Genomic DNA, 13,712 nt, shown 5'->3' on the forward strand with positions numbered 1-13,712 from the left:
CTTCTGGCTACACCTTGAGTAAAAAAACATGAGTAATGTTCGAGTAGTGTTTTTTTTATTAAAAAATATTAAATGAAAAGTTCAACTATGGATACTGTGGAGTGTAACTGTACAACGTTACAGGACAAAGAGTGGTCGTTCAGAACCGGTGCTTACAAATTGGAATTTGACTGTGCTGAAGCGTCGAATCGGTAGTCATGAATATTTATGTTTTGGCAACAACTGCCCATAAAAACTCCAACTGTAACGCAGTCAGTGATTTTTTTTTAAATACGCGTGTATCGAAACGTTTTGCTTACTTGTCTCTATGGTCGTTGAAAAAATATTGTCATACTTTTTACATATACAAATAAAATCACGCCTTTTTTCTGTAGAGGTAGGCAGAGACTAAACGTTGCCACTTGCTACAATGCCTACATCCCTTGGTTTATTCACAAACGCATATATTGGCTTAAAGTATTAGGCGGTTACGGGCATTCAGCATCTTACGCATAATATGTCCTTTTTGCTAGATTTTACGTTTGTGTATGTCTTTCTAGGGTAGGGTTTTATTCTATTTGAGTTTGAAGACGCTGTCAGGGTGTGGTATTTGTGGCACAACATTGTAGTTTCTGGCCACTTACAAACCAAACGCACCTAAAATATAAGGTGTTTTAATATTCCTAATTTCTAATATTAAAAATTTCGCTAAAATTATAAGATCAAATCAAATTGAAAAACCAGAGTAAATACGTAATAAGTTTATTCAACTTTCTTTAATTCCTTCTGACTTTTAGTTTTATTACTTTCCCAATTAATCCTTTGTACGCTTTGTTCCGATGCTCTAGTTTCATTAACGGGTTCTGCTGAAAACAAAAACAAAATTGGGGAGTGCATATTACTGATATCAATGGTATATTAAAATTTGTATGGTATTGTTTAAGTAATTTTGATATGTTCACAAAAGTTAAAATATTCTGCAATACTCCGGAATGCATATGTTTTTCCAAGCAATTGTTGAGATTGCTATCATAACATGCAATTATCATTGTTTTCGTTTAACAAACTCTGTTACACGTATCGCGAATTATTTACAAGAAATGAAGCTATCGGTTTGCCAATATAGAAACACATGCGATAAAGCTTTAAAATGAATATAAGGAAAGTTTAAAACTTTGATTAATGTTAATGTGGTCTGTAGTTGACCTTAGGTTATTCCCTTTTTCAATGAAACCTCATATCTTTATATTTTTTCCAAATCCAACTGATGATGACGTAATATGTATTAGTATAGATAAAGTTTGTTGAATCTACACTTTTTACGAATTATATAAATATGAAAATTATTTGTATGGGTGTTTATTACTCGATTAACTCCGGAATGGATTATGATGATATCAAGTAGAAATACAGTTTATAACTTGGATTAACGCATAGTATCTAATCCCGGGTAATTTCTTTGTCGTAGACAGAAGCAAGTTCAAATATACATATATTGTAAAACCTACGATGGACGCTCAATTTAATCGGGACATCTCCGATTGTAACAGCTGGTGGCCGAGGCGCGACGCAAAGCTCCAGCCTGAAGCTCTTCATCTCAGCCATTGTTGGCATATTGTTGGACGTCGGAACTATTGACTCATCCGCGGCTAAGAGACGACCGATCTTCATTACTGCCTGTATATCATTGTTTGAGTTTATTTTAGCAAAGGAAAGAACAAGATCTAGTTTAGTTTACTATTAGTAGTAGTTTAGTATCCAGTTTTACCAAGCTCCGGATAAGTTACGCAAACTCTTTATAATAACCAACCAGACATTAGACAAGGTAATCAATGTGTGTCGGTGTCTAATGCAAACTTTATGAATACTATTGATTTATTAAAAAAACACGAAATATTACTGTTCGCTGTCAGCTTTAAAGTTATGTATTAATTGTAAGATCTTCATACCGCGTGTTTGTTTCTGAGATACATGTATCAGAATCAGTAATATAGATTTTGGGATTATATACTTGGAAGTGTAGTTTAATCTTACATTAGAGTTAAGATTACTTACAAATCGAGTAGGCAAAGGCAAGGCAGGACGAGCGTACACTGGTGGACATGCGAGAACAACTGATAAAGGGACGAACATCTTCAGTATAGTAAAAGGCATTGTGGTCATTAGTAACTCTGAAAAATACATCATATATTTGTAGTTCAAAGAAAAAATACCACCAATTGCGAAAAATTTTAAAATAATTTAATAAGATTGCAAGGTTACTTGTAAAGCTCTCATATTGTTACTTACCAGGATACAATCTATTAGGAAATTTAGCAGAAGTGGAAAAGTAAGGTTTAATTTTTGGATAAAAATCTTCGGTTATTTCGAACACGCGTAGTATTTGTCCATCTCTAGGTCCTTCTACATACAAAATGACTGTATCACCCGTGTCTAAGGCAAAGCCTGTCAAAAGATTATCTCTTATACCAGTCAGGACTACATCTTCATTAATTTCTGTGATATGACGTAATATTGCCATAATGCCCTCTGTATCATTGACTAGAAAGTACAATCTTGAATATCTCTTCGGCATTCTTTGGGGTTTGCATCCAACTAAACCAATTGACACTTCTAATGTCATCTGTGCTTCTAAAATTGTGCTTGCAGGAACCACTAGATTTGGAATCAACGGTTTTCTTACTGCATTTATATCGTTACTGCAAATCCCTTCTCGTTCGAGAGGTGCTACAGAAATATCTGGTGGATATAACGCATATTCTCCTCTTATTAGTGAGTTCACTGCGTTTGATAGTTCTCTTGCATCAATCTTAGTTGTTGCAATAATGATATCGGTATCTAGATTTGGTAACTTAGGTGGTACAGCTGAACCAAAATCACGATCACCTTTTGCATATCCAAAGAATTTTGGTTTGTCATTTATTGATGGTACTGGTCTGATTCCACGAAGCTATAATTAAAATGAATATTAATTGATGGTTTCGAGGCCGATTGTAATTCGTTATTGCAAAATAATTATAAAAAATGTTGTTTTATGAAATCCTGATTCATTTGCAAAATGATTTAAATGTGATTTAGATACCTCGATTTTATAAACGTGATCTAAAAAGCCAGCCATCACTTCAGACGCATTATGTTCCAGCGGTACCGCGTGATGATCATTAAAATCTATTTCATTCTTAGTTTTCAGCTGTTGCAGTTCGGAAACATGTTCTTCCTCTCCCATAATCCATTTTGTGTAAATGTGAGAAATTCTAAAACAAAGAAGCTATTTCAATGTGCGTTTCCTTTATAACATTTAAGAGAAATTAAAAAAATATGAAAAGCTATTGGAATTTCAAGTCTTAGAGCATAGAGAATACAGCATAGTAACGCGGACAGAAAAATACCCATCGCTAAAGTATAGCTAAGCCACTTTATGCTCTGACCAGTTAGGGAGTAATTGTACAGAAAAATACTCACTTATGTTTTTTAAACTCTTCCAAAGGAACATCCGTGAGAGTGCCAATATTAACAAATATAACGGGATGATCATCTTGTGCCGGCAAATTTGCACTTGCAACTAGAACTATCATATCACCGAGTTCGCTTGGTTTGTCACCAACAACTTCAAACGGAATTATTCTGCCCGTTCCTGGAAATAATAATATAACTTGACTTTTTAATACTTTTTATTCTAACATTATGATCGTTATTTTTCTTTTGAATACGAATCTTTTTACATTAGTTTGTAATTCATGAGAGGATCAATGTTTTTGAAGAGCCATCTTCAGAACTATTATTATTAAAAGAGTTAACTTCAAGGACTTAAATATTATTGAGCCTTATTTAAACAAGTACATTTATATCAAAATATTCGAGTAAAATCTGAATTGTTGAATAAATACGAAAATGCAGAACATATTCAAAATATTATATTTGTCATAAAAGCCCTTGAATTAACTCGACAGTTGAAGAGCCGATAGCATGGGTACTTATTATACGTTCATAAGAGTTATTATTATCATAAGTAGTCTATAGGGGATCGTAATAAGGACCTTCGACCTCTCCAAGTACATAAATTGGCCCGAGTTTTCCAATTACGTTAGGTCTGAGGTACTCAATAAAAATATTTTTTTGTAAAATGTTATGTATTATTGATACGGTCAGTATTTTTAACGATGTCGGTGAATTTGTATCGGCTATCTTTAGTTGAGTCGAAAGTATGAGTAATAATTATGCTCATCAAATTTAGATATTCACGATTTTAGCAGTTCAAAATCTTGTTTTTTTTTTGCATACGACATTTGTAATATAGTATCAGTGCCGACTGCGTGTAGAAAATTCTTCCTTCAGATGGCCCAACCTGCAAACAATCTCTCATAGTAAGAAAATAAGAATGGAAAGTAAGTACCTGATATAATGGAGTCTCCAGACAATTTAATTTCGAATTTAATTACTTCAGCTACTTTTTTCTTATCCTTCGGGTCTTTGCTTTTTAATGCTGGGTTTGTTGTACTTTCTAATACCAACACACTTTCACCGAATTCCGATTGTTCTTTGTTTAGTATCAGCTCTTGGACGTGTTCAAGTACCGCGTCTTGGTGTCTTTTATCTGCAAGAATTTTAGTTTAAGGTATTTAGTTCTACAATAATGACAGTCGGGAAGCCGTTCAGAGATCACTAACAAAATCTTTTGAGTACACGAATAATTGTGCTGCATGTTTGCGTTAAAAGTATTTTATTACGTAGGGCAGATGTGGTCAGGTAATAGAACATGAAAGAGGAAGGAAAACCTGAGAAAAAATGCAGGACTAATAAAGTTGGATCCGATTTATCGACTGTCTTTAGAAGTTCAACGGCTTTACGTATCAGAGTATAAATACTTATAAATAGTAAAAATGTTTGAAACCACCTGTAACTGGATATGGTGTATCGAAAGGCCCGTCTAAATTTGAAGCTGGTATGAACTTCGAAACTAGACTCCATATTAAATCAATTATGAAATTTATTAGACTTTCTTCTAGTTCTTGCACTGAGGCGAACTGTCGACGCTCTCCAAAAGACAGTTTAGGTAAGTATACTTCTGCACATTTGTCATTCTTGGCACTGAAAATAAAATCCTGGTTCCTATGCCATTTTTAAGCACCAATTCAATCTCTAAGTTCAATACACAGCAACATGTTATTTGATTGCAACGATGAAATGCAATGAGAAAAACCAGTTACATAAATTTGTCGATTAAACATTATTATTGACTAGCGCCCCCCCTTAAATACGACGGGGTTAAAAAGTTATTTTGCGTAGCATTATTTAACAAATTATATACGCTTTAATGTTTTACGGAAATTGCTCTATCTTTTAGAATGATTCAAACAGACGGACAAGCAGATGTGGGGATTTTATTTTATAATATTACTTATTATCAACTGTTGATGTATAAAGTTATAAACAAGTGGATAAGAAGCACGCAAATCCGTCTGCAAGTTATCTTATTTATCGATATGATAACCTTCGAAATTACTTGTTTATAAATAATCAGGTCATGGTCGAACAAGTATCTATTTTTATCATTGCAGATTGTAATAGATTCAAATTTCTAGGATTACATTAACATTTGTTATCATTGTACTTGTATTATTAATTCTATTAGAGTCGTTCCGAAGAGACGGACTGGTTGGGTGTGCTAGTGGATGCTTGTGTGTGGATTAGAAATAATTATCACATGCGCCAACGATGAAGGAAAACATCGAGAGCAAACCTTGCATGCCTAAAATTGGTTAAATACATTTATTAAGGGCGTGTAAAGTCCCCAACCCGCACTTAGCCAGTGTGGTGGACTCAAGGCCTAACCCTTGGCCTTAATAATTATTTTATATTACTATAAAATATCATATGTAATACTTAGCGCTAAGGGTACCGAGCCCCATAATAGGATTCACGGTAGCATAATGGCATCTGTACTCCAGAACCCTTACAGGCAGCGCGTGTCGAATTGAAAACGCCAGCCATCTCCGTTGCAAGAAATACCAGGTTCGTACCCATCCACTGTTCATTCCACACCAAATCTACACAAATTATTATAAAGACTAGGAATAAATTAATAAATAAAACCTATATATTTTCATTCAATAAGTTAACTTCATTTGTATGAATGACAAAGAGAGAGAAACTAACAACAAAAATAATTATTTTGCATACAATAAATATTCTATAAAACATATGAACATATTGAAGTTGCCAACTATTTGTATATTCTCTACATTGCACATCACAAGGTGGCTCTCTGAACAAGTTTACAGTCCATAAACAGAAAATCGACATAAAAGAATTATGGACTATCTCAGCAGTTAATTACTAATAATGGAATATCACGTGTAAAAAGATTTTTCACACGTTCAGACTATTATAATTTTCTATGAATATATTGCAGACTAGCGGCCGCACTGCAAGTTCGCGTGAACCTTAGTTTTCTCGTTTTCACAACAATTTTTATTGTTGATCCACTTACATTAGTTTTAGCATGATGTTATAGATAAATATTTGGATCAATGTGGATTTAAGAGTAGAGTATAAAGTATTTCCTGAGCTCAGTGCGTTCAAACAAACTTATCCTTTAACATTAGTAATTGTAGTAAAGATAAGTTCAAAACAAACATCTTCTACAATAATGCAAAAAAATATAGATTACTACCTTCGCAGTATGTGGCCATATCAGTATGTCTACATCGTAATTATGACCTGGTACCAACTGGTACTGAAGCTTCATTCCTTGGACCGGTCCAGGACCAAGATCGATGGCTCCCTCGTTACAATCATGGAAGATATCAATACCTAACACTTCTACTACGAAAGTTAAGGTGAAAGTACTTAGGCACAACTTTGATGATTCGGCACTAGCTGGAGTTTTAGGAGTCTTTTTGTCACTCATTATAAAAACAAATATCTAGAATGAATAATCTTATTGTATTTTATAAGAATACAATAGGTTAAAAGAAATGACAATTTAATGACTGACGTAAATTATGCACTTTAAGATCTATTCTTGTCTATGTTAGTTTATAAAACTCCTTATTGTTTAATACAACGTGAATACAACTTAAGCAAGGATTTTAATAATATTAATATGAAAACACGTTCTTCCATTACCGTTTTGTTCCTAATAAGAACAAATAAAAATATCCTATAACCTATAACACTACCTATGTAGATCTTTTAGCCCCATCCTACATATATTTTATTTAAGAAAAATAAGCGTTTTTATAAAATATAGGTTTTGTCGCATCAAGCATTCTGTGACGCTGTTTGACGTCGTTCAAACTCCAAATATACACCTTCTGTAGTATGAGACACGATTATTCTTGGATCAAAATCAATTGTCTTCGACATCCCTTTCGCTAATTTTAGTTTGTAATTCTTCAACACCGTAATAATACCAGTGTATACTTCCATCTTACTGAAACGAACACCTGTAAAAACAATAATTAAATATATTAGACTACGTTATTTAATACCAGAGAATTCAAGATTTCTAAGCCAATTCTTTACAAGCTGAGCAATAAAATAACTATATTTACCGATGCATGCTCTCGGACCTTCGCCAAAAGGAAGATAGGTGTAAGGTTTAATTTTATGTTTCTCTTCGGGCATGAATCGTTCAGGTCGAAACTGTTCGGGCTCCGGGAAATTATCAGGGTTCAGATGCAAATGATATACTGGTATGTGTATTCTTACACCTTTGTCTAGTTTCAAGCCTGTGGGCAGAGTATAGTCTTCCATCACTTCTCGTGTGATGACCGTAAATACTGGATACAAACGCAAAGTCTCATTCACACACGCTGCAAGATACGGTAGTTCAGTGACGCAATCGTAGTCTAGTTTAAAATTACGTTTCACCAGATACTCGTCCACTTCTTGCTGAACCTTTAACTGTATTTCTTCATTCTTTGCGAACTCAAATAAAGTCAAAACTAGTGTAGTCGCCGAAGTTTCAAAACCGCCTCCAAAAAATGACAAGCTTATTGCACTGATTACATCCATGTCTAGTTTCAAAGACACTTTTTGGGGATCGTTTATTTGTTGTGAATTCTTTATACCGTCACCAATCATACAATCGTTTTCTTTCAAACCTAATAGCATATCGATGTAGTCGTTTCTTGAACTTGGTTTATTCTGGCGTGAGTTACAAACATCGGTTATCATCACCTCCATGGAGTCGTGAATAGACTGCGGAAACATTCTACGTCCAAGTGCATAGAACACCCAGGGCCAAACTGAGCGAGCGATGTTCAAATATCCTCTTACATCAGTTTTCTTGAATAAGTCTTCGGCTATTGATAAGAAAAGGTTGCCGTCGCAATTTACTTGTAGAGTATTTGGTTCAACACCAAAAGCACATGAACCGACGCAATCCAAAGTGTATCGAGCCATCAATCTGTTCAATTCAAAAACATTTGAAGTTTTACATTCATATTCTAGCAAGTTTTCGAGGTCCACAGTGCATTTTTCAATTAGAGGAAACATACTTTTTGTTTTGAAAGACGTGAATAAAGGTGTAAGATTTTGCCGGATGATTTTCCATTTATCGCCGGATTCGAAGAAAATACCCCTTGTTGTTGGTTCTTTCTCCGTGTAATTAGATACTTCTCTGCCATTGAAGTAATAGAAATCCTTTGTCAAAATTAATTTTAGCAGTTCAGGATCTTGAACTATCAAAGTGGGCTCCGTTCCGAAGTAAGCGCCAACGTAGGGTTCACTGGGAAACTGTTCACAAATCCTTTTAGTCACATTTCCTACAAATGTTTTCAACAAAATAAAATCTCCGTAGTTTCCCAGTAATGGTGTAGGCTGGAGATGAGGTACTTGCTTTTTCTTCCAATAGTGAAAATGTCTTGTGGATAAGTAATACAAGGCACAGATTATTACAGATAACACGTATCCTACTACACTCCACATTTTAGATGTAACGTCTTACTGCGACGGACTCTAAGTACGAAGTAAAGACGACTAACAAACTATCAACATAAAAACGCAGATAATGTGCGATTGTCATTGTTTGAATTATATAAAGCTATTCAAGTTCTCGCGTGATTAAAGCAAATACCTATTATTACGGCGGCAAGTTAGACAGATTGAAACGTGCAAAAATACATACATCTTTTAATTAAAATAAATAAGTTTGCGGACACTTGGTTAATCCTAGCATGGCATATCATAGTGTTTTGCTGATTAGCTGGGCGTAATAATTAATAAATAAATATATTATAATTGTTTAGTCTTGTTCGAAAATTAATGAAAGGTCAGCGAACTCTAAACAAAACAAATGTGTATCTTTGCGGTTTTCATGTTTCGAATACAGCACAAAATTAGCACGCTGCTCTCACGATTATGTCATAACTCATTCATTAAGTAGAATAAAAAACTAATAAATAAAGTACCTAAGACATAACAGACAATTACAGTATGTTAACATTTTAGATAACTTTTGATAACCTTTTCTCTTTTAAAAATATATACCTATTTACTGGTATTTTTTGCTCGTAAAGATGATTTAATGTTTTGTTATTCATGAAAGGTTAAATATGGATCTAATTATGCGTTTATTTCTTGTGAGCAAGATTTCATCGGGTTGATCGGCTAAAACATATAAAATTGATAAATAATTAATCAGAGATCACAGTGTATAGTTATATTAAGATCTTAAACGATATGGGTTAACACATAGTAGGTATACTACTTTATCTCTGGAATTTACACGTGGACAAATTCGCTTGTGAAGAAGCGAGTTTATATTATTTATTTTGTGCAGTACATTTATTTAATATTATTTGTTGAAATATTCATTGTCACCATAAAAACGTGGAGCAGGTACCTTCTTTACTTGAATAAGACATAAATAATTTTCAACCGTCTTAAGCATTTAGCGAAACGTCTTCTATAGTTCCATTGCGTCGTGTTACATACGCCTTACTAGTTTGCTGTCGCAGTTTTGTTCAAAGGTTTTTCTAAAACAATTGAGAGGTGTGCGAAGCTGAACACTGCTTCGTGAACCTTGCTTCTTCAAGTAATTCATTCCACCTCTGTTTGTGTTTCTATTCCCGATCTTTTCATTAGAACTTGTACTTGTTTTACAAACTAATAGTGTAAGTGTTTGTTTCGTTTCCAGTTTTGAGAAAGATTCTTGATTTTATTGTTGTTGTTTGATGACGGTTGAATGAGTCAAATTTATACTTTTACTAACGCAAAAATAAAAATGTGATGTTAAAGTTATTCGTTAGTAGTGACTTTGGAAGATATTCCTAAAGATAATAACACTAAAAAGAAAATAAAAATCATGTAAAATCCAAAATTTTCGAGGAAGTTTATTTGACTTCTTGCACTCATAAAATATCACAACTATTCTTCAGGATGCACCCATCGTTTTTTACTTGGAATTCATATGAAGAGCGACCTCAGGTGATTCTTTGCAAACTACACTAAAAGAACTGAGAGCTAATCTAACTTTTTGAATTTATTAGTCTATGGAGACTAGGTGTGGTGAGATAAAATACTTTTTTATGTAAAATATTAAATCATGAACGTGCAGAGAGAGCCGTGAAGGAAGAAACGATGAAAGTAGGTTACTAAGATCACGCTTGTCTGAGCTAAGTTCTAACAATATTCGTTTGTGTGGATGTTTCTTGAATTTATATAAAATACTTTTGTTATAATAACAATAGGTGCCTGAAAGATATATAGCTTGTTGACTACTGTAACAAATACAAATATTTGCTATTTGTTTGTACCGGAAAGCCTTAGGTGTGTTTGTTGGACACGTGTTAAGTCACGTGTAATCCGTGTAGACATGTTTTTAGTACAGATAAGTGTTTAAAATTATAAATATCTCCTTAATAATATACTTATTTTTATTGAATGGTGTTTCCTTCATATCGGCCAAAAAAGGTTCCCATAAAGTTCTACAATGCCAGTCACTTCTGGCATTGTAGAACTTTAACCAACAACCGGCAAGCGACACGTGCACTGTCTGAGGTGGTCGTTGAAGTCCGTTAGACAAGGACGACACAGGACTGGGCACCATTGATTGATGTTTGCTATATGCCAGAATACCTAAGTTCCGATGAATAATGTGGTTACGAGCCGTACGAGTTTCCGTTTTCCTCATGTTGTAGAAGGACTTGTTGCTATCCAAAATTCCTACGGATAATTTGTGTCAAAAACAAAAGAAAGACAATTTCCCGTCCCGAGAATAAAACCAGGACTTCGATATATCGTCGTGTGCCTACATAATATTATTATGAGGTAAAGAAATCGATTTGTAAGGAAAAAGACGTAACATTAGTATATTAGGTTGGGGAAAAAGTCTTTTCGCATTATAGTGTGTATAAACTTGTAATAAAATCTCTTTGGCTTCAAAAATCACAAACGAGTACACGGTTCATTAGGTTTCTTTCAGTGAGCTCATGAGGTACCCAAATATCGAGCTTTTTTGTGTAGAGAAAACATTTTATTACAAGTTTCCCCCGACTTAACATTTTACTTCATGACATTTTAGTAATTTGATTTACAAAAAATGGAAACAATCTTTCGGAGCTAAGTTAAATGGATCTCAAACACAGCACCATTGGTCAGAAGGCAGCATTACCATTGGTCACCAAAGTTCCTTCACTAAAATAAACTATAAAACCTCTCCGACGAGTGTAAGTGACAAGTGATCTCGATAAATCTCTTAGCAGTTAGATCGCACTGAGTGCTTCTAATGAACTATACTACTAAATGGCACTGATCGATTATATTCGTAGTATTGTCGTCGAATTCAATACAAGTAAAATAAGGTGTAAAGAGCCATCAATTTGATTGAGATCTTTGAATAGCAAATTTGTTTCTTAGCGTGAAAATTGCGCTTGCAACAATTTAATTTCAGGCACTTATGTATATGTGTGAACGCTATCACACAGAAAACATACTAACATAACACATTTAGCACTCGGAGTTGCAACATCTTAACAAATAGCGTCCAACACAATAAAATAAAACTAACATTTATCCGTATCCTGTGTTGTAGGTTAGAAGAGAAAAATGTACAACGCCTGAAGTTTTATGTTTGGCAACAAATACAATATTGTTACCGTAAGTGAGTGTCCCGGGGCGGAATTAAATGTCGCCTAAGATTGACGACGCCCGTAAAAGTTCTTTTCACACCTAGATGTACTCTAGTGATAGATTGTTGGAGCTAGACGGTATCTTAGACAGGAGTCCGGTTTTGTTGCATTCTCAAATGTATTGTCGAAACTGCTTTCTGTGTAAAATATGTCTGTATTACTCTGAATGGTAGAGTGCTCGCAGTGGTGCTAAACCTTTAGGTGCGTATGTTGGTGCTTGAAAATTTTAAATATGTATAGAATCCAACATATTATGTAGTGAAATACCTTATCTATCATAACATTGTTGAAAGAATTCCAAGGAATCAAAACATAGAATTTATTTTTGCTCGTGTAGGCATTCGTAGAAAATCGTCAGATATTTGGCATTTATCTTCATACAAGAATTATGATCAGTGCCTACATGTCAACTACATTTCCCCTAATTGGGGCTACAATTTGCGAGGAATGTCAAACCAATATTCCTTATATTTTCCTTTGATCAACATAGAAGAATTTGGTCCAAACAATTCCTTTAACAAGGCCAATATTGGAAGTTAGGTGGCCGCTCCATTGATTGAGGAGGATCCCGTCAATATTGGTGGGCCTAAACAAACACAGGTAATGATGTAAAATAACAAAATAATACTGCGTTTGCCGTGTATCTAAGTAATGAAATGTCACGATCGTGTTTATTTCCAATTATTTTGGGTTCTTACTGACTGTAGCCTATAGCGCAATACTCGTAGATATATTGTGAGGTACTGGAGTGTGCGATATTGAAGCGAATGAAAGATCAAAGAGACGATCCTCACTGTTTGTAGGTGGATTGGATTGATATCTGCTGTTAAGCTGAAAAGATGTTTAATACTCGCAGTATTGATCGTGAATTTCGTTCCTTTCGAATTTCTCATCTCGTCAAACATAAAATTCCAATGAAAAAAGTTTTGCAAACTCCAATGGTATTTGTTAGGGGAAAGACAAGTCGATAATTATTTTATAATGGAGTTCCGTCAAGTGGTGCCTGATTGAATTCACTCAAGATGAAATTGAAAGCATTGAAAAACCGCTTACTTTTTTGTTCTTCCTGTAGTGTGCAAAGATATAACGGGGAATATATTTTTCTCTGTATATTTAGGGGTGAATTCATAACCCATGCTGTTTTCGCGTAGTCAGGTGTGCGTGCGTAAATATAAGCGCCTTGGATTATTTGTCAGCTGTCAAATTTGACAGGTATCTACGATTCCACGAATGGCGTGCGAGGAGACGCCACGCTAGCGCTTGCAACGTCCGTGTGTGTATGAATAATGAAGAGCTTTATGTTATGGAAAGACAATGAAGTGATGGATGACGTATTGGGATTGCGATATTTTTAAAGGACGTTATGCAAACCATTCGTCCTATATGGGACATGTGAGAGAACAAATTATTTTCGCTTTTTGGCGATTTTGAGTATTGTATGTATTTTATTAAATTCGAGTAAGACATATCAATATTTGAAAATGATTTAAGAATTGGTGAGGTAATCAGTTGAAGGAATTTTATTATACATAGTAAATATACTACAGTACGACAACTTAGCAGATAATCTTGGTGTGCACAATTTATTCTGATTAT

General features: G+C 34.3%; 2 protein-coding genes across 2 annotated transcripts; both read right to left on the bottom strand.

The window, feature by feature from the left end:
• Window positions 1-741: 741 nt before the first annotated feature.
• Window positions 742-6,904, bottom strand: LOC142976289 (uncharacterized). Its single transcript, XM_076119577.1, has 10 exons — window positions 6,653-6,904; window positions 5,863-6,026; window positions 4,874-5,067; window positions 4,373-4,573; window positions 3,442-3,613; window positions 3,062-3,233; window positions 2,269-2,929; window positions 2,035-2,150; window positions 1,488-1,656; window positions 742-845 (listed from the first exon to the last, which is right to left on the bottom strand). The coding sequence occupies exons 1-10, from the start codon at window positions 6,887-6,889 to the stop codon at window positions 742-744; spliced, it is 2,190 nt and encodes a 729-aa protein (XP_075975692.1). The 5' UTR covers window positions 6,890-6,904.
• A 46-nt stretch (window positions 6,905-6,950) lies between these two features.
• On the bottom strand, window positions 6,951-8,956 carry LOC142976142 (cytochrome P450 6j1-like). The gene is made up of 2 exons (XM_076119387.1): window positions 7,536-8,956; window positions 6,951-7,427 (listed from the first exon to the last, which is right to left on the bottom strand). The coding sequence occupies exons 1-2, from the start codon at window positions 8,911-8,913 to the stop codon at window positions 7,243-7,245; spliced, it is 1,563 nt and encodes a 520-aa protein (XP_075975502.1). The 5' UTR covers window positions 8,914-8,956; the 3' UTR covers window positions 6,951-7,242.
• Window positions 8,957-13,712: the final 4,756 nt, after the last annotated feature.

This window comes from Anticarsia gemmatalis, chromosome 10 (assembly GCF_050436995.1).
Source record: "Anticarsia gemmatalis isolate Benzon Research Colony breed Stoneville strain chromosome 10, ilAntGemm2 primary, whole genome shotgun sequence".
Taxonomy (NCBI): Eukaryota; Metazoa; Arthropoda; class Insecta; order Lepidoptera; family Erebidae; genus Anticarsia; species Anticarsia gemmatalis.